This window comes from Vigna unguiculata, chromosome 2, assembly GCF_004118075.2.
Source record: "Vigna unguiculata cultivar IT97K-499-35 chromosome 2, ASM411807v1, whole genome shotgun sequence".
NCBI lineage: Eukaryota > Viridiplantae > Streptophyta > Magnoliopsida > Fabales > Fabaceae > Vigna > Vigna unguiculata.
This window is the reverse complement of record NC_040280.1, coordinates 22,871,526-22,892,470: the sequence shown is the minus strand read 5'-3', so window position 1 is coordinate 22,892,470 and position 20,945 is coordinate 22,871,526. Positions and strand designations below refer to the sequence as shown.

The window sequence follows — 20,945 nt, the reverse complement described above, 5'->3', positions numbered from 1 at the left end:
AACAACTTATTTAATGGATTATTGAAGTGCACTACAGGCACTATAATCAAAATTCAATCACAATAGTCAATTAGGTAAAACATCTAATCCATTAATCTAACAAGCAAAATTCCTTTTTTAATCAAATCTCGAGTTCATTTTTAAAGATACGAGACATAGCATACAAAACTAGATTTGAGAGATTGAGAAAAGACAATTCTTAAATTCTTGAAGAGACTATTCTGTTGGGCGTTCAAAAAGATTAAGGATGGAGTTAATATTGGGAGATTAAGCTTAACATTAAGAACCAATTGCCATGTTTGCACAAAACTAATTGTACTCGTTCATTTCTTTTGAATTACTATTCTTTTCATTATTATTTAATTGTAGGTGAATGGCTAATTGCAATTGTGTGTAGCATTGCATTTAGGGATAGTTATTGATTGATGAATCAAGTTCTTGGGTCATTAGAGTATAGGATTATACATATGTGATTTTGTAATTCTTGGAATTCTATTGATTTAGTGGAATCATTCTAAGCTCATGTTCTTAGAAGAAGATTGGATGTAGATTCATTTTGAATTAACCAGTATAAAAATTATTGTGTTCTCTTATTTCATTCATCTTTTCTGTTACTGCCGATTGCTTGAATTAATCCATTAATGCAATTGATAAATTTAAATATATTGAAGCATTCATAAAGATTGAAAAACAGTTCAAAATCTCTTAAAACAATAAAATCTTGAAAATCCAATCCACCTCCCATATTGGTTTATGTAGATTAGACGCATCTGTTTTAACAAATCTAAAATGTTGAGAAGTTGTGTTTATTTAATTGCAAATTCATTTGAATAATTATGTCGTAAATTTTGAGATGTTATAATAAAGTTTTAAAGGTAAGGAACTCACATTTTTTTTGTTAGAAGGAAGAAAACAAGGAATTGTAAAGATGGGATTATACACAATAGCTTCTAACATAACCCTTTATTTTGTTAAGGATAATGATACTTTAACCCACTTTTAACTCACCACTCTCATCACCCTTAGATCATTACATCACATCACTACAAACAATTAAAATAGATGATCTAAGAGTGATAAGAGTAATGGGTTAAAAATGGGTCAAAAAAAGTGGGTTAAAATATCATTTTCCTTTTGTTAAATATGTAATTAATATAATTTAATTTGTTTTGTGATGCATTTTAAATTAATATATATTTTATTTAATTGTAAAAGTATAAAAAAACTTCCGCGACATAAATTTATATGTATATAACATTATAATAACATAAATAAATGTATGTTTAACAAACAAAATATATAGAAAATATATAGAGATAAAATGATCGTGTATCTAATTGGTCAGAAAAAAATCATAATCTTACATAAGATTGGTTAGATGATCATATGAATTTGTCCATTAACATATATTTTTTACTAGCATCATGAGTTATCTCGATTACTAAATAAATTTAATTTTATAATTTTGTACACGATGTTAAACAAAATATCAAATTGGAATATAGTGATATAATAATATGTTATTAAAGTTTATAAATAATAGTTCTACGATGAATTCAATATATCTGTAAAACTATATTAAAGTTTTTTATTTTTCATATTACATCCACAAAGCCTATTGTTTTTTTTAAATGTTTTTTTATCTTTCAACACAAATAAATGTACTTTATTTTCTTAAACAAAGATATGCAAGACTCTGCTAGATAACCTTAAAAAAAGTTTGACATTCCTTTAAAATTATACTTGATAAGAATGAGTCACAAAGAATGTTCATAAACTACAATACACCCATATATATATATATATATATATATATATATATATATATATTAAAACTAACATATACTTAATAAAAAATAATATTGACATCAAATAACAAACATGTTTACTTTAGATAAATTTCAAGATATTATACATAAACTAAAAATGAATAATATTTTTTTACCAATTTGAAGATAAGTTTTGTAAATAGTAAATTAAAAGAAAAAATATTCTCAATATATCGGTATTTAATATGAACAAATACATTTAGTATTTTCATCTTCATTTTAACATTTTGTACTTATATGTAAATAGTTTGAATATAACCTATGTGATGAGAATGTAATCGATATAATCATTATCGATGAAATAATTTTTTATTTTGTTACAAAATTAAAATTATACTTTCTCATTATACCTAATTTTATTTTGTTAATCTATTTATTCATGTTTATTTATTTTCATTATAAACCTACAAAGATAATAAAAAATTTAAAAAAAAATCATAACTCATCTTATTCTCTCATTTTTTTATATTTGTATAGTAACTAAAACATGATCCCATGATTTATACAAAACATTTTTGCAACAATTAAGATATACTTATTACTTATCCTAATCCTTCCCCTGGTACTGCAAGAAAGTTCAGTATAGCATGAAATAGTTTCCAAATGTACTGTTAAGACGCTCAGATATTAATGGAGGTGGATAATAAATGAGTTGTTAATAAACAAATATTTGAATTTATTTTATTTGTAATTCATAATTTAATTAGATTTAATTAGATGGTTGTTATTGTCTCTACATACTTAGTCATTATGACATTGTTATTGTATCCTCTAAGTAGATTACTTATATCATCTGAATATACAAGAGTAAAAATAAATAAATAAAAACTAAATACTTAAAATAACTAAAACATTCCAATGACACTACGGTATTTTATCTAATATAACTTTCAAATAATTCATAACCACTCTTTATTCTTTCCTAGTAAACAATATCTAAATACATTAGTAAACATTAATAATTATATGAAAGCTTTTAGTATCCTTCCAAAACAATCAAATTGTTCATAGGGTAAGTAGAACAAATCATTTGTCATAATAAAATTCATATAGTTTTTAACAACTCAAAATTCCCAGATATTTGTCCTTACACAGTAATGATTCTATGATCAAAGGCTTCTTAGTTTAGCTTAATTGGTTTTGGAATGAAAAAAAAAACTTACCTAGAGGACAAAACTGTAATAGTGTAAAACACATTTTATTTCAGACAGACTCATATCATCACACTTTTTGATCCTAAAGAGAGACTTTGTGCATAGTGCATTGCATTGTTTTGCGTCATATTTTTAGGGCACGCAGACAAAAACACAAACACTAAGAGGTCAATTTTCACTCTCACAAACAAATCCCGAAACTCTTTTCTTGTTCCATGGCGGATTCCGCCTCTTCCCCGGCGACCCTACCTCCCAATCCCCAACCCTCTGAATCCGCACCACCCAACCCACCCGATCCACTCCCCCAATCCTCAACACCACCTTCATCTACTCCCCTCGCGGTAAACCCTAATCCCAATCCAACGCTGCTCCCTCCGCCGCCCGCACTACTCTTTCCGGCCGGCACTCCACCGCAGGTCCCCGGCGTTCTCCCTCCCTCATTCCGCCCGCTTGCTCCTCAGGTGCCTCAATTCTCCCCCGTCCCAGCGCCCCACCCGGTGTACCAAAATCCTGCCGTTCCGCCTCCCGGCGTGGCGAGCGCTGCTGTGCCACAGCAGATGCAGCCGATGATGTCGTACCAGGTTCAACCTGGCAACCCGGCCATGCGACCCTTTACTCCGATCCCTAACGGTTACGCTCCAGCTCCGACCGTAACTCCCGCGGGTGGGTCATTCATTCAATTATTCTTGTTCCGTTTGTTTCAGTGAATTTGCATTTAATTTGATTTAATTTAATATAGCGCTGGTTCGATGGATGGTGTCTCAATGTTTCATGAATTTGGAATTATACTTATTGTCAATTGTCAATTTTCAACGTGTTTCTTTACTGCGTGATGGTTATTATTAGCTGTGAAATGTGTGAAGACTGTTATTATTGAGAGTATGTGTGGTGAGTGCTGACTGTAGAAGGCAGCTCTGGGTAGCATAGCTGTTATGCTTTTTATGAGGGAGAAGCGTTTGTTTTGGAAGAGTGGGTTTGAGAGATTTGAGAGAGTTCTTAATGGTTAGATAAGGGGCATCGTTGACAGGATGTTTTCTCCTACAGTGTCTTGATTGAATTCATTGAGAAAGGTTGGAGGGCTTCATATTGCTTAAAGACACCTCTCTACAAACAACTCATTTTTTGGTATGCACATATTTGCCTGGTCTCTAGCTTGTCTTGTCTTTTATGGAATTGGAAATGACGATTATGCGGAGCATTGCTGACAAAAAAAAATAAAAGAGTGATTGTTCTTTTGTCGATATAAATAATGTATGGTTGTGTCGTGCTCTCGTTTTAGTAGGCCACTTTCTGCTAGTTATAAGAGTACTTTCCCTTCAATGGCTTTATGAATTCCAGAAACCGACAATGTTTGCAACTGAATGAATGCACACGTTGGCCTTGTGTCATGAGGTATTGCAATCTTTTCTCTCTATTGCAGTTTCATTTAATTTTTTATGCTGCAAGGCATGCTGCTGTATAAAAAAAGAACATATAATTCAACTAAAATTTCTTCTTATTAAACCATACATACCATAAGATTATGCAAGTTACTATTTGCAATTGGTGGATGGGATAGTTTGAGAAGCCTGCTATGTTTCAAGTTGTCAGACAAAGGTAAGCACTTTTAACACATTGTGTGAATTTCAAACTCGATAGAATTTGTTATTATTCTCTTCAGGTTGTCATTTCAGCTGGTGATTGTTGGCTGTGCTGCCATCTCTGTTATGCTTTTGATGTGTGGTAACAGCATTCCATTGTTCTTGTCACATTTTTTTCTGGCATATATCTTTAGTGTTATACTGATTTGTTTATGGTGCATACATATTCATTCATAATCTGGTCTAATATATTTGCATAGACGCTTTTCTACTCTGTACAGGAATTCCTCGTTATCCCCCTCCTTATGGAACTATGGTTCGTCCTGTCTTTCCTCCACGCCCTCCTGGAGCAGTTAACATACCTCCAATATCACGCCCACCTGTAGCAGGGATTCCTACTGTTCGTCCAATTATTCCTCCTGTTGTCAGACCTATGGTAGCGCCTAGTGCTACCCCAGCTGAGAAGCCTCAAAACACAGTTTACATTGGCAAGATTGCATCAACTGTGGAAAATGAGTTCATGCTCTCTCTCCTTCAAGTAATTTTTTTAAGTTTGTTCTTTACTTGGGTGGGAGCAGAGTTTGGTTATTTACGACAAGTGTGTGTTTCTATCATGCAACACCTTTAAGGGCTTCTTCAGAAGCTACTACTTTTGGCTTTGGGAAAACATTAAATTCACTTAATTTTTGTGGTTTTCTTTTTTATTTGTCATTTTTTAAAAATTGTCTAGTTAGTATAAACTTTTTAGCTAGTATAAACTTTTTAGCATGTCTTTTAATTAAAAAAGAAAACAATTTCTTTCCATTATTCTCTTTCCAGCATTTTTTTTTTTTCATATGAACTAGACATAGTTGGCCTAGAACCTTATGTATAATTTATAAACATACTAATTCTTTTATTTCCTTTAAGTTATGTGGAACTATCAAGACCTGGAAACGTCCTCAAGATTTATCCACCGGAACACCTACCAGTTTTGGGTTTTATGAGTTTGAGTCTGCAGAAGGGGTTCTCCGTGCCTTGCGACTCCTTACTAAATTGAATATTGACGGGCAGGAACTGAAGGTATGTCTCATCTTATACAAAATTTTATTTTATTTATATAATTACTTTTTCTTAAAATTATAAATAAATTATATAAATATTGTAAAGTTAATATTATGATGTAAATATTTTTCTTTAAAATTATATTTGGATGATGAGATTATTTTTTACAATTTTAATTTCCATTATAAACTAAACATATGTGTGAATATTATATATATAGAATTTATTGTATCTTGTTAGACTTAATCCAGCTTTCTCCTTGTGGTAAAAAATACGTTAAAGTGACAGAATAACATTGTCATGTCATGTTGGTGCAATAAACATTAAACTACAATAGGATGGGATAGTTATCGTATCTTATCCTGTGTAACAAAAGGATCCTAAAGGTATAATCTTTGATATGTTATTTTTTTGCAAGGCTATACTAATAGTAATTTGATCTGAGTCATTTTAATGAATATGAACATTAATGTGATTGAGTTACTTGATAATTAAGTTTGCCACTGACGTGTAAACAAAAAGATTGGTACTTCCTTTGTATATATGTAGTGGTTTCTTAAAATTCGGTTGACATGATGGGTTCTACACATAGACTTGTGAGTTTATATTTTATTTGTATGGGCTATGCGGAATTGGTATACTGGTTTTTGTTTTTGAAGTTTCTGTTTGGTGCACACCATGTGTGTTAAGCTCTATTATTGTATGTACTACTGCATCTGCATTTTTCCGACAAGTAAAGTGCATAAAGTTTATCCGAACAAGACCTGTAATTCTTATATTAAAAGCTATGCTGACAAATTACATTGTTTCCCTTGTACATTTAACGATCTTTAGCCATTTATTATATATTTTTTAATAGGTCAATGTGAATCAAGCCATGAAAGAACACCTGGAGCGGTATGTTCAGAAAAAAGCTGAGAACTTGAACAAAGAAACTCAGGCAGGAGTAGTTGAGAAAGACGAAGGTGAACAAACTTCTAGTGCAAATGAGGGTACAAAGGCTGAGAAAGAATCCTCAAATAAAGTGGATAGTGAATCAGCAAATAAGGAATCCCATGATGTGACAAACTTTGGGATTGTCACTGATGAAGATAGAGAAGGGGATCGTGAGGCTTTAGAAAAGATCACAAAGATGATAGAGGAAAGGTTGAAGACAAGACCTTTGCCTCCACCACCTGCACAGCCAAGTGGTGATGGTTCTGTGAATTTAACCTCAGAACAACTTGTTAAAACAAGAGAGGGAGACTCTGTTGATACAGAGAAGAATGGTGAGGGAAAAATTCGTGTATCTATTCTCTGTTGACTATAGACACAAAAGGGCTATATCTTATCGTCAGGACACCTTTATCTCTTTTGTTTATCAATTTATTATTCTGAAACTTTTCTTTTGAAATTGTGTAGAATCTGCTGAAAATAAAAGTGAGAAAGAGACAAACAGTGATAAACCTAGCAGTGAACGGGATAGGTCTGAAAGCCCTGATAGAAGACATGATAGAAAAAGCAGAGAGAGGGACCGAGATAGGGAACTAAAACGAGAAAAGGAAAGAGAACTTGAAAGATATGAGAGAGAAGCAGAGCGGGAACGTATTCGGAAAGAGAGGGAACAAAGACGAAGAATTGAGGAGGCTGAACGTCAATACGAAGCATATTTGAAGGAATGGGAGTATAGAGAACGAGAGAAAGAGAAAGAGCGTCAATATGAAAAAGAGAAGGAGAAGGAAAGGGAACGTAAACGGAGAAAGGAGATACTTTATGATGAAGAGGATGAGGATGAAGATTCTAGGAAGAGGTGGCGTAGAAGTGCGATAGAGGAGAAGAGAAAGAAGAGGTTGCGTGAGAAGGAAGATGACATGCTTGACAAACTAAAGGAAGAGGAAGAAATTGCTGAGGCTAAGAAGAAGGCTGAGGAGGAACAAAAACGGCAAAGAGATGCTTTAAAACTATTAACTGAGCATGTGGTAAATGGTGGTAACGAAAATATGATTACTGAAGAGGTTACTGATGAAGTCAAAAGTAATGTTACTGAACAAGATACTATAGCTGATTATAGTCGTGAAGATCATACTGGTAATTTTCATAACTATTCACAATCGTGGTTTCTTGTCTCTCTTTCATACTATTAAAGGTAGTAATTCTTTGAAATGGCAGGTGATGGGAATGCACTAAATGTCACCAGTGATGAATTAACCATAGTTGCTCCAACTGATACACAAGGTAATGCTCCTACAAAAAAATTGGGATTTGGCCTAGTTGGTTCAGGGAAAAGAACAACTGTGCCTTCTGTTTTCCATGAAGAGGAGGATGATGATGCACACAAGGACAAAAAAATGAGGCCATTGGTTCCAATTGATTACTCAACTGAAGAATTGCAGGCTGTTCAACCTACAGTGCCTGGTCCAACACCACCAAATTTGGCTGCTGCTGCCGAATTTGCAAAGCGCATATCCAGTACAAATTTCAAGGAAGATAAGCTGGATGGAGAACGGGATAGAAGTAGGCGTTCAAATGATAAGTCTAACCACCGTGATAGGGACAGAAATGATGAAGATGGTACTCACAACAGAGATGAAAACAAGGACAGAATTCCTGAACGTGACAGGGATCGAGATCATGTATCGGAGAAACTTAAGACTTCTGATAACAAGAGGCTTTTGGATGCTAAACAATTGATTGATATGATACCAAAGACCAAAGAGGAGTTGTTTTCGTATGAGATAGACTGGGCAGTATATGATAAGGTATGTGATACCAATTTGCAGATTTTGATTTGTAATTATTTGATTTTGAACTAATAAAGAAGAGTTGGCTTATCTATATTTCATTTGGCTTGTGAGCCAGACTGGTATACCTTGATCATTTTTTTGGGCCGTTAGTGTAATTGTGTAAGGTTGTTGACCGAAAGTTTTAGGGATTGTTGTAGTTGTGTGTGGGAGGAACTGTTCTAGGAGCCTAGGAAAACAACAGAAGTTTGAGGAGTCTACAGAAAGGAAGTTCATCCATACCTTGATCACTTTTTTGGGGTCATTAGCTGTAATCCTGTAAGGTTGAAGCATTGCAATAGATGTGTGTGGAAGGAACTCTTCTGGGTGCCTAGAAAAACAACGTGTCCTTCTGCAAAGGATTGTACATTGAGATTTACAGTAACACATATAAAAATGAAATGATGCTAGATAGGGACCTTCTCATCTTTTTAGGAACGTAATTAAGCTTTATATTTTGTATTTTTGAAGATTGCTTCACTCGTGCTCAGTGAGTGGAACTGCTCTTGCACTATAATTTTTTATGTATAAACTGCTATTGTTTAATGTTATTTTTTTTTTTTGGGTTTGTGCTGCAGTCTGAAACGTAGAAAATGATGTTGTGTTCTAAATTTATTTTTTTATTTTGCTCATTTTCAGCATCAACTGCATGAAAGAATGAGACCGTGGATTTCAAAGAAAATCAAAGAGTTTTTGGGGGAAGAAGAGACTACATTGATAGATTATATTGTTTCTAGTACACAAGAACATGTGAAAGCATCCCAAATGCTTGATCGTCTTCAGATTATTTTGGACGAAGAGGCTGAAATGTTCGTTCTGAAGATGTGGAGGATGCTTATCTTTGAAATAAAGAAGGTAGAGACAGGTCTAGCTCTGAGGTCAAAATCATGATTTTTCAGTTTTTGTATGTTATTTCGTCACTTCTTCTATTGGATTGATACCATGACCCTTGACATGTCTTTACCCTAAATTGTAAAATGGCTGCATAATCGTAAAATTGCTTCAACATTCAAGAAGTTATTCGGATAAACCTGTCATCCATGAGAATCTGGTGGCAAATTTTGTCATGTGAATAGTTTAGAGCTTTGAATTTCTTTTATAATTATCCTGGACTTGTGCTTTCGTTTCCTTGCAAATAAGTCAAACATAATACTTCACCTTTACTTTTCTCTAATGTGACTTCTTTTCGTCTGGTCTCACGTACCGGTTCAGTAGCAAGTCCAATTTAACTTTTTATCAGATTGGAGCCTTGGTCTATGGAGTGAATATCATGATTCTTGAAACTCCAGTGTTTACATTGTCACAGTAAAAAAGAGAGCCGAAATTCTGTGAAATATGTACTTGCTCCCGGGCTGGATTTAACATTACTTTTCGGGTATGTCAAAAGGACAAGTGAACTATGTACTTGTATTTGTTATATTGGTAGACGATGTAATGTGGCTGAATTTCCAATTTTAACACTCAAAAGAATGCTGTAGGAAAAAAAATGTTTTTGCTAAGACTATGATGTTTTCGATTTTTATGTATAGATTTCAAATTAGCCATTGAGTTTTGTCACAACTTTTTCTTCCAAAATTGTATCTTAATTTGGTTAGGTACGATTCGTTGGCGCCCTTATGCACTGAGGATGAAAGCCAAAATATTCCCGTCCCAGAATATCTCTCTCTGTTCACGTCGGTCATATGAAATATAAGATCGTAAGTTTCGGATTTAATATTTATTATTGAATTTAATTCTGTGTTAACGATCAAAGTAACTCTAATACTAATACTAGGCAAAAATAGACTAAAATTTCAATATGAGTGAGTAAATTAATTATTCACTGACAAAATGTCAGCTTTGCCTGATTAAAAGAAGCATTTTCACTTGAAGTTCCGTGGTCCTGGCTTCGGAAATTAGAAAAGTGAGCATAGAACATAGCTTCTCTTTGGATTACGGGATGGGCAATGAGGGAAAGTGAAGGAGTAAAGAAAAGAAAAAATAAATAAAGAGTGAAAATAATCTATGATAAAAATGGTGAAACTAAGTGAAACGTGAAATATTATTATTATTATTATAATAAAATATGAAGAAAATAAAACATCTATAATCAATTACAATAAGTGCCCGTTTGTTTGGCTTAATGGAGGCACCAAAAATCAATTTTGATGCATATTGAGATCATCCAAAACATGTTAATAGATTGTTTGGTTATTTTCCAAAATTATTTTAAAGATGACATATTCATGTCTTGAGAGAAGTTAGGGATTTCATTTCCTCATATTTATTTTTTACCTCTCATAGCTGGTTGTGTTGATATTCTTCAAGGCATATCATATCATCAAAATCATGTTAGTAGGTTGTGTGATTGTTTTCCAAAATCAATTTGAAGATTGACAGATTTATGTGTGCAGAGAAGTCATCCATTCTAGCTTCCTCGTCAACTAAAGTTGATTTAGGGTTTCACTTTTGAGATTTATTTTTTACCTCTCATAGCTGGTTGTGCTGATATTTTTTAAGGTGAGATTCTCTTCATTGCATGTGGTGTTGCTGTAAGTTTTTTGTTATTCCAATTGTGATAGTTTCTCCTCTTACTTCTTTTCTTGATTTTAGTTTCTTTAATTTGTGAAAGATTCAACCTTCACCAAAACTTTCTTTAGGAATCAATCACATATTGCATGTCGAAAACAAGAGTTGTCATACGAAATGTTTGATGAAATTACAAAGAGTAATGTTTTCTATGTTGTACAGGGATCAATATTGTAATAACCCTCCAAGTGCATTAATGAAGTTAAAAAGCGTTAGGTAACCACATTTATGGAGTTAACACCTATCTTTTTGTAGTAGTTCATTTTTTTCTCTCCTATGAATATAGTTTTTTCACATCCTTCTTAAAAAAATTTAGAAAAATTAATGTTATTGTCAGCATTAATTGTGAATATTTTCTTTGCAGAAGAGGGTTTGATTGTTGAAAGTTATTAATATTTCATTAATTCATTCTTACTACTAAATTTTTTGGCACATGGGAAATGTTGAAGAGAGGTTAGATAGTTTATTATATATTCACTATTCTTCTTCATTTTATTCTCACTAAAATTGCTCTTGATCTTTTGAATTTATATTTTATTTAATGATAGATATATTTGTTTTGAATTTATTTGTTTAATTTGTTATCCAAAGTATGTGGTTTCTAATATGATTAAAAATATGTCCATATCTAGAATCTACAAAAATAGAAAAGACACTTTGGAGTCATAAAGCAAATGAGAATTTTATCATATCATGTTCAAAACAAGTGACAAATAGGGGATGCTTTATGACTAATTCTACTAAGAAGAGGTAGTTTATAATTAAATCAAACTTAAGAAACTAACCAGAATATATTATATAAAGTCAAAATTTAAAAATAAGTATGATAATCTTGGGAAAGATTGAAGGACACAATATAAATTATTTGGTAAAGAAATAGGCTTGATAAGACGATATGAAGAATACAATTGATGCATCACATAATTGGTGGAAGAGAAAAATATTGGTATGTGCTTAATAGGTATGCATTTTAACACAAATTATGTTTATATTTAGTATTGTTATCATAATAATGATTTTAGTGTTATTATTCTCAATGTGAAAAATTTAGGTATAAGGAACTATATTTTCTCACCAATTGATTACACTTTTCAAAGATGTTGTTAAATGATGCCTACTACTACTAGTCTTGACAAATTATTTCTTGCAACAATTTTAGACATGAAAATAGTAATATCTCTGTAAAAATGATATATAAGTATGAATGTCAACTTTAATAATTATACACTCAAAATTAATTTTGAAAACATGTTTCCAAACATCTAAAATGAGAATCATGTTAATATTTTATATCATCCAAACAAAAACCACATCACTTTTAAATCAATTTCATTCAAAATCAATTTTACAAATCCATATCAATTCGTTGCTTTTCTGACGAGCGTGAAAAGAGTAACAATGCTGACAACCAACAATCTCTTTATCCTTTTCAGCTTAAATCAGCATAAGCAAACCCACACTTTCGTTGCACCTCCACTCTCGCAGTTGCAGGGTAGTATACCAGGAGAAGGAAACAAAAGCTCATCAAATCTTGGAAAAAACAAAACAAAGCCAAATTTATTCCTTATTAATAAACATGATAAAATAAAATCTTATTCGATTAATACAAATCAATGAATTATAGTCATGTGTACAAGCTCTGTGCAAAGCAGAAGCCGATAAGATTATTAGCTCTTTAAAACTTGAGCCAATAAATATCTCGAGTACAAAAAACAAACAGATTTATACAACGGTATCTACAATTTCAAACAAATAAAGAATACCCAGGTGAACAAAAACTACTGGGTTACCGAACATGAATGAACTGTTCCTGCGAAATAACCGAAATCTTAAAGCCAGAGGACCTCCTTTCATAAAAATCATGGAGGACCCTAATCAGAGCACTCGCTTTCTTGCTTCCTCGAGATGTGCCTGCACTTAGCTGAGAATACAAGGATCCCATAAGAGAAGGACTCTTCACTAAGTAACCAACCACATCTTCTCCACCATTCACAGACAAAGAAAGCAACAATGCCACACAGTGTTCCCTTCCCACCCTCGAAGTGGAACAACTCAAAATTTCAACAGCTACATGCAAAGCCTCTTCCTCAAGAATTGCAAACATTCCCTCTCTCTTCTCTGCCAGAGTTGCCAGAACTGCCAGAGAATCCGTGATGAGGTCTTCGTTTTCAGAACCTTTCAAGATGCCAACAAGTAAAGGAACTGCTCCACCTTCCACCACCCTCCTATGATTTTCCGGGTGCTTAAGAAGGCCAAAAATTGCGACCAACCCATTTTTCTTGCTTCGATAAGAGCCATCTTTCACAAGATTTACCAATGATGGAATCGCTTCTTCCTCCTTCCCTATCAGGTTCCCATACTCAGCACTAAGGTAAAACAACACCGCAGCAACATGCTGCCGAGCTTCCATCTTCACACCCTTCTTTAAAACCCCAACGATCGATTCCAACCCCCATTTCTCAACCATCACGCTTCTACTCTTTGCGCATTTTGAGAGGTTTAGAAGCGCTGCCGCAGCATTCTCTTGAGTCAACGAATCCATCGATGCCAGCAACCTCAACAAGAGAGGAACCAAACCAGCTTCCACCAAACAAGACCTATTGAAAACGCTTGTTTTGGAAATAAGCCTTATTTCAAATGCACCTCTGTTCTTTTCTTCCCCACTTCCATTCTCAATCTTCTCTTTCAGAAAACTAGCCAACATTCTCATTGCTCCCTCTGCTGCTACACTCTCAGGCTCCACTCTCCTTGTACTCTCACGATTCCTACGACCCGAATCAACGAAGGGAATGCTTATGTCATTCGCATGGCAATACTGCTGAATCAACCTCCGAAGGACCACGTTTGGAACCATTTCAGTGGTGATAAGCCTTTTGGCTGTGTTGGGACACGTCATGTTCCCACTTCTGAACCACTTCAGAATTGAAGAACGATCATACGTATGACCTGTCTCTATTGTCACTGGATCACTCATCAGTTCCAAAGAGATTGGACATCGAAAATCGTCCGGGTTAAGACAACTCAGACTCAGATGGATCTCACTTTCAATACTACTTTCTCTCCTTCCCTCAAATTTTGTGTTACTCTCTTCAGAATCAACAACCTCCATCACAAGGCATCTACAATAACTCATGAACCCTACCAAACTACTCAAAAGTGTCACCTTGTTCCTCTTCTCATCGGAGCCCTTGAACCCAATTTCTCCCTCCAAAAACTTCACCTCTTTGTTACACTCACTCCACCCTTTAACCCCAATATACTCAATGACCCACCTCAGATCACCCTCATCCGGGGCAACCTGGTTTTCAAACCGGGTCAAACCCGACACAACACTCATCACAACCCGTTTGTCTTCTTCCTCAAATTCAAACCTGCCCTTCCTGGCTTGTTCGTTCAGCAGCAAAACATGCTCCTTGGTTTCCTCGGAGATCTCCACAGAACCGAAAGGGAAAACGTCTAAGGCAGTGGCCACGGATCTTGATATGACCCGAAATTGAGTGGCAACCCGATCCGATTCCATCAACATGTAAAGCTTGGCACCTTCGCGGGAGAGATCTTCAAGAAGGAAAAGAAGCTTCTGGAAGGTCAAATGGAGCTCGGAGAGGCTCAGGGTTGCAGGATCAGGAAGACCCGAATGGCAGTCTCGGATTTCATGAAGGAAAGGTTGGAGAAGATGGGTCAAACGAATAGCGTTTCTCGCGTTTCGCTTGTTGCAAGGGAAACACGAGAACCTGTGCTGGAAAGAGGAGATAGCGTTGCAGAGAGTGATGAGTGAAGGGAGAAGGGTAGAGGGAGCGATGCTTTCGCATGGATGAACCGCCGGGAAAGTAAGTATCCGGCGACCCGACCCGCTTGTGTTTCGGATCATGGAAAGGTTTGCGTTGTATTTTGTGTTTGGATAATATGATATTTTGTTTTGTTTTGATTGGATTTCATGAGGACGTAGGTTTGGATATTTATAGGAAGTGAAAAGAGGGACACGCGTCGAGATATGATTTGATGTTTTTGAGTTTAGGATTTGAATGCAGGGACACGTGGGGTTATGTGGATCCGTGGAGAGAAAGTGTTTGAGAGAGTGACGCGTGGCGCGTGAGAAGCGGGAAGCGAACGTGATTTTGAAGGTGCTTGGAGAGAGGGAGCCGACAGCTACTATGGTGTACAACGTGGAGTTGTAAGACTAAGTTCAGCGTTTTCAACGTTGGAGCCTTGTTCTTTAAGTAAATAAATAAAAATTGCGGCTTGGGTTGGCCATAATTGAATTTAAGTTAAGTTATTCCGTTATTTTCTGGTCAAACATTCTAATTTTTTCTTTAGTAAAGAAAATTTTGAAATAATAGTTATTTTTAAAATTTTAAATTCTTATCTTCTAAGGTGCATATGTTGATTTTAATTTATAAAAAAGGTTAAATTTATTTTATAAAATGGATCTGTCTTATGTTTGGGTAGCGTCCAATAGGTCCTATTCTTTTGTTGGGCCGTCAGCCCATATATAGATAAACGTGTGTCAAAGAATATTTATTAAAATATCTCGTTTCTCGTTTTATTATATATGATAAAAAAAAGTTAAATATATTTTTGATAACATGTAGCAGTGAAAATTAGAACTAGTTTATTTTGTAAATCTTGAATAAATTTAATCCCTCTCATTTTTAGTAATGTATAAATTTAGTCTTCCAAACCAAACTTTTGTAAGATTATTTTACATTTCAAATATATTTTTCAACTAACATTAAAACAAATATATGTCAAACGGTGTAAACAAACTAAAATACTATAGTGAAATGTGTTTGAAATGTGAAATAAATTTAATAAAAATTTGTTAAAAGGACTAAATCCACATATTTACAAAGTTAAAAGATTAAATTAATTCAAAGTTTTCGAAAAGGATTAATTTCAATTTTTACTAAAGATTGAAGGAATAAAAACATATTTATCCCTAAAATAAATACGATCATTAGAAATTGAATCACAATTCAATCAAAACAATTTCACTTGAATAATGTCTTCTGAGAACAGGTAATACGAGGTTACATGATTACATACATCATTAAGCAAATTTGATTCCAATCCCACCAACAAACACAAACAAACCCATCTCCACATTGAATTTTACACCACAGAATTTTCTCAAGCGGAAAAAGGAAACTGGATTATATTTGAACATTATGCGATACCATGAGATGAATAAAAACAATTTAATGCTCTTGATTATTGGAACTTATTATTAATCTTTGAATGAAATAAAGGTAAGTGAATGATGTTCAAAGCCAAGCTGGGTTCTTCAAGGGTGTGATGACAGCCTTGACTTGCAAGTAGTTCTTGAGACTGTATTCTCCTTTTTCTCTTCCTTGACCACTCATTTTGTACCCTCCAAAGGGAATTGCTGCATCAAATATGTCAAAGCAGTTCACCCACACTGTTCCAGCTTTCAATGCTCTGCTCAAAGTGTTTGCTGTGTCAATGTTTTTTGTGAACACTCCCGCCGCAAGCCCGTAGTGTGTGTTATTTGCTCTTTCAATCACCTCATCAATGTCGCTATCATCAAACACTCAACCTAATTAGTGCATGAACAAAAACTGAAAGCATAATGATATTAATTGCAAATAGGAATCATTGTTCTTACTTGAATTTTAATATGGATTGCACTGGGCCAAAGATCTCGTCCTTTGCAATCAGCATATCATCCTGGTTGTTTTAACAATCAGTGACACAAGAACTCATGTTTTAATCATCATTACTACAATGAGAGGCAACTGACAGACTTTGTTATTGTTTCATTGTACCTTAACATTTGAGAAGACAGTAGGTTGAACATAGAAGCCGGAGTTGCCAAATCTATCTCCTCCAGTTTCAAGTGTAGCTCCACTTTCAACACCAGATCTAATATACTTCAATATTTTCTCAAATTGTTCTGAATCAATCTGATTTTTGGATCACACACGTTAGCATCAATAGAGCACACATTTTATATTAGGAAGTATATCAAATTAGTGTAATTCTTTCCATGCTTTTTGAGTTTATGAGAATTTAGATTCTCTGTTGGGTTTTTCTGTATAAAAATATACCAATGACACTGATTTTGATTCTTCTTAAATATATTAAAAATATTTTTAAAGTATTAATATATGGGTATTGTTAATATTCGGTAGAAGATAACACTAAAAACTGTTGGGTTTTTCTGTATAAAAATATACCAATGACACTGATTTTGATTCTTCTTAAATATATTAAAAATAGTTTTAAAGTATTAATATATGGGTATTGTTAATATTCGGTAGAAGATAACACTAAAAACTCAGTAAAAAATCTGAACTCGTTTTTTAGCTGTGTATGAGGGTATGTTACCTGAGGACCTTGCTCTATTCCTACTTTGAATGGATCACCAACAGAACGTTTCAAAGCACGTGCCTTTGCTTTCTGAACAAATTCATCGTACACACTTTCGTGTACAAATGTTCTAGACCCAGCACAGCAGCACTGTCCCTGAATGTCACAAAAAGAACAAGTTAATCTATTGATGAACTCTATGGAAGACTATTGTTTTACATAACAAACTTGATATTAGGATGAACCTGGTTGAAGAATAATGCAAAGTGTGCTTGCTCAACAGCCTCATCTACATCAGCATCTTCACATACAATAAAAGGGGATTTGCCACCAAGCTCCAGAGTAACAGGCTTAAGATTGCTTTTAGCTGCAAGTTCAAGGACAATTTTTCCAGTATCGGTTGAACCAGTGAAAGCAAGCTGCAACGGAGAGTAAAAATACTTTATTTGGCATTTCTTCTACCATCAAATTCCTCACATTGTTTCACTAAAAGGATTTGCCAATGTTGAGAATCAAAAGGGGTGGAAGAGTGAAAAAGAATACTAGTAAAAATATCTGATTACCTTGTCTATGTTCATGTGAGTGGCAATGGCAGCACCAGCAGTTGGACCAAAACCAGATATGACATTCAACACACCAGGAGGAAGTCCTGCCTGAGAGAGATGATGAATTTGGTGTGAACATTGAATATACAATTAGAAATCTTTTCATTTAACAATTCTCTTTGAAAATAAGTATGGAATGTAATGTAACACACACCTCATGAAGCAACTTAGATGCATAGAAAGCAGATAAAGGAGTCTGCTCAGCTGTTTTGATGACAACAGTGTTACCACAGGCCAATGCTGGGCAAATCTTCCAGGTAAACATGAGAAGAGGAAAGTTCCATGGAATGATCTGACCGGCCACACCAATAGGTTCATGCAATGTTTGCACAGTATATGGCCCATCAGCTGGAACTGTCATACCATGAATCTTATCTGCCCAACCTGACAAATTTTGAATATGAAAAGTGTTAGCAGCAAAATTTCTAACACGTTAAAACATATTCTCTACAATTATAAAATTGAGTGAAAATGAAGACCTTTGAAAATTGTGATTTTCGATCATTTCACTCGATAATGGTTAAGAAGTAGATTTTAAGCCTAACTCAACCTTAAAAAATTAACTTATAAGGTGAGATTTACACTCATCTTATGTATTTTGTAATGTAAATTGACATTATCACTAGTTGATAGGACATTTCAAATACATTCTCTCAGAATGTAAGAGAAAACATTAATGAGTAGTCCAATAACAGGTGAAAAAATAGATTCAACAAATAATCAAGTTTGCTAGAATAAGTTTTAACTCATAGTTTTGATATCACGTTAAAAAGTGGACTTTAAATTTATCTTAATTTTACAAAACCGGTTTGCAAAAATAATAGAAAACCCTTTTGAAAGAGTGTTGTTAGTGTTTCTCAAATCAACATACCAGCATAGTATCGAAATAGACGAACAATAATTGGAATTTCAACTTTAGCAACTTGTTCGTATGGCTTCCCAGTATCCCATGTCTCAAGTGCAGCAATCTCATCAGTGTGCTTTTCAATCAGATCAGCAGCACGTAGCAGTACCTTTTGCCTTTCCTACACGTTTGTACAAGAAGCAGACAAAAAAAAGGATTTAGTGGAATGAACATGGAACCAAAGATCATAGAATCTGTACGTTGTTCAACAACAAATGTAAGGGTGAAAATACATAGGCTGTCATCTTTGGCCAAGGTCCATGGTCGAATGCCTTGCGAGCAACGGCAACTGCTCGATCAACATCTTCATGGTCCCCCTCAGCAATATGAGCAATCACATCTCCTGTCCTCGGATCCAACGTTGGAAAAGTTTTGCCTGATGTAAGGGGAATCACAACATTAAGTTATAACCACATCAAAATTCTGACTTTTTGTGCAAAATAATGAATAACAATTTGCATTCACCACATGGATAATGTTCAAATACTAGTGGTCCTGTGAAACTAATTGATGGTCTTGGGTCATGGGATTGATACATAAGTCTAACTTATATATTGACACAATTTTTAATTCAAAATTTTAAAGCATCGAATTTGTGAATCTTTTTCTTTATATGGAGTTACCAAGACGAATTAACCACTCTAATATCAATGATTGGTTTATTCATGAAATTTTTATTAGAAAGATATTAGATATATATAAGAAGAGTCAAACTCATATAAAAAACTGATAGGACACCGTTTTTAACCAAAATCTTGAAATATTAAATTTGTGAATCTTAGTATTTAACTTTTTCATTTCTACTAAATATAAGATTTGGACTCACACTTAAATAATTTTCAACAAAATTCACTAATGCATTAGATACAAAATTATTTATTAAGATTCTTTACTAACTTTAAGATAAAATATAAAAAAATTTCAAGATAAATCACATCCATTCATTCAGAACCAATTTGCAAGTGCTCACCCAAACACACTAAATAGATGAAGATAAAACTAGAAAGGGTGAAAAAAAGAGGACTAACCGGAAGCAGAATTAACGAATTTTCCATCGATTAAGAGCTGAGTGTGTTCTACTCTAACTGCTGGTTTAATTGGTTCTTCAGTGGCAGCAGCAGTAGTGCTGAATTTACTTAGTCCTCCAACAAGAGTACCACTTCCACCTGAATATCAGAAAAAAGGGTCAATGGCCTTAAAAAGTCTGATTAAAAATAAACAAGTCCATTAACGAAAACCCCAAATCAAAATCAAGGCCTAAAAACACTCATCGAAAGACATGATCCTTCTTCTAGGTATTAACATGAACCGAAATAGTCTTTTTTAAGTATGGTGTTGAACTTTCTCGATTTTACTTAATATGGTAAGTATTTTCACATTTGGATTATTCATAAAAAATGGAAGTGAATCTTTGAAAGAAACAGGTTGTGGCTAGAAAAGAAAAAAAGCCAACCAATAAATGAGTACAGAATGGAGTACACACTTCTGGTAATGGATCATACAATTTTTAAAATACATTATATAACAGTTGATCAATTCAACCATCTCCAACAAATGGTAACTACAGTTCATAAGGATCAGAAAATACTACAAAATTGAAGATCACTTAATTTTGATGCTGTCAAGAACCAAACATGAAAGTAACCAGATGAGGCCAAGATCTTGGAAGTGATGATAAAGAAGTAGTAGTACCTCTAGAAAACAAAGAATTAGTGGTAGCAGAAAGAAAAGAAGGAGAGAGCAGCCTTGAGATCCTCCTTGAAGAAGCCATGGTTAACTTTCTTTGGTTTTTTGCCTCTCTTCTCTACTCTATTTATAGTTTTAGATTATGAAGTTTGTGTGAAACGGTAACCAAGTTTCAATGTAAATGTTGTTATCAGTCACGCCATAAAAGATGAGACATAAACACTTGACCAAACAAATTACGATGTTATGTCTCACACCTTCCATAACGGATTTAACTTTTTAGATTTGTTTATTTCTTCATAATTTATGATACTACGTTATTATTTTGTCCTCCTCAAAAAATTGATAACTTTTGTGGACCAACCATTTTGGTTACCTAATTCGAGTCAAATAAATGAAAAGAGTGATATGGCAGCAATCACACTCTTTGACAGTTTCCTTTCATATTCCAAAACTTTTCTTCTTCTTCTTCTTCCTCGTGTCTGAACT

At 34.0% G+C, this 20,945-nt stretch overlaps 3 protein-coding genes across 8 annotated transcripts; 1 reads left to right on the top strand and 2 right to left on the bottom strand.

Annotated features, from left to right (window-relative positions):
* Positions 1–3,098: 3,098 nt before the first annotated feature.
* Positions 3,099–9,488, top strand: LOC114173719 (RNA-binding protein 25). 6 transcript variants are annotated; one of them, XM_028058281.1, is made up of 9 exons: positions 3,532–3,646; positions 4,028–4,108; positions 4,322–4,705; positions 4,845–5,101; positions 5,473–5,625; positions 6,467–6,875; positions 7,009–7,674; positions 7,756–8,345; positions 9,006–9,488. In XM_028058281.1, the coding sequence occupies exons 3-9, from the start codon at positions 4,690–4,692 to the stop codon at positions 9,255–9,257; spliced, it is 2,343 nt and encodes a 780-aa protein (XP_027914082.1). In that variant the 5' UTR covers positions 3,532–3,646; positions 4,028–4,108; positions 4,322–4,689; the 3' UTR covers positions 9,258–9,488. The 6 variants fall into 6 exon arrangements, with proteins under 6 accessions (XP_027914078.1, XP_027914083.1, XP_027914082.1 ...); XM_028058280.1 differs by having other exon boundaries at positions 4,266–4,705; XM_028058282.1 differs by lacking the exon at positions 4,028–4,108 and having other exon boundaries at positions 3,506–3,646.
* Positions 9,489–12,516: 3,028 nt separating this feature from the next.
* On the bottom strand, positions 12,517–14,874 carry LOC114169609 (U-box domain-containing protein 19-like). The gene has a single exon (XM_028054850.1). The coding sequence runs from the start codon at positions 14,800–14,802 to the stop codon at positions 12,721–12,723; it is 2,082 nt and encodes a 693-aa protein (XP_027910651.1). The 5' UTR covers positions 14,803–14,874; the 3' UTR covers positions 12,517–12,720.
* Positions 14,875–15,895: 1,021 nt separating this feature from the next.
* Positions 15,896–20,630, bottom strand: LOC114173144 (aldehyde dehydrogenase family 2 member B7, mitochondrial-like). The gene is made up of 11 exons (XM_028057386.1): positions 20,463–20,630; positions 19,799–19,936; positions 19,004–19,146; positions 18,738–18,891; positions 18,021–18,250; positions 17,825–17,914; positions 17,507–17,680; positions 17,280–17,417; positions 16,718–16,855; positions 16,558–16,619; positions 15,896–16,469 (listed from the first exon to the last, which is right to left on the bottom strand). Exons 1-11 carry the CDS (start codon positions 20,539–20,541, stop codon positions 16,196–16,198), a joined length of 1,620 nt encoding a protein of 539 aa, XP_027913187.1. The 5' UTR covers positions 20,542–20,630; the 3' UTR covers positions 15,896–16,195.
* Between the last annotated feature and the right edge of the window lie 315 nt (positions 20,631–20,945).

Coding starts and splice junctions, on each gene's coding strand:
- LOC114173144 (XM_028057386.1), bottom strand. CDS start 20,541: ATGGCTTCTTCAAGGAGGATCTCAAGGCTGCTCTCTCCTTCTTTTCTT. Junction 19,937..20,462: donor TAATTCTTTGTTTTCTAGAG/GTACTACTACTT, acceptor TCTGATATTCAG/GTGGAAGTGGTACTCTTGTT. Junction 18,892..19,003: donor GGCCAAAGATGACAGCCTAT/GTATTTTCACCC, acceptor ACAAACGTGTAG/GAAAGGCAAAAGGTACTGCT.
- LOC114169609 (XM_028054850.1), bottom strand. CDS start 14,802: ATGATCCGAAACACAAGCGGGTCGGGTCGCCGGATACTTACTTTCCCG.
- LOC114173719 (XM_028058277.1), top strand. CDS start 3,199: ATGGCGGATTCCGCCTCTTCCCCGGCGACCCTACCTCCCAATCCCCAA. Junction 5,102..5,472: donor TCATGCTCTCTCTCCTTCAA/GTAATTTTTTTA, acceptor ATTTCCTTTAAG/TTATGTGGAACTATCAAGAC. Junction 7,675..7,755: donor TAGTCGTGAAGATCATACTG/GTAATTTTCATA, acceptor TTGAAATGGCAG/GTGATGGGAATGCACTAAAT.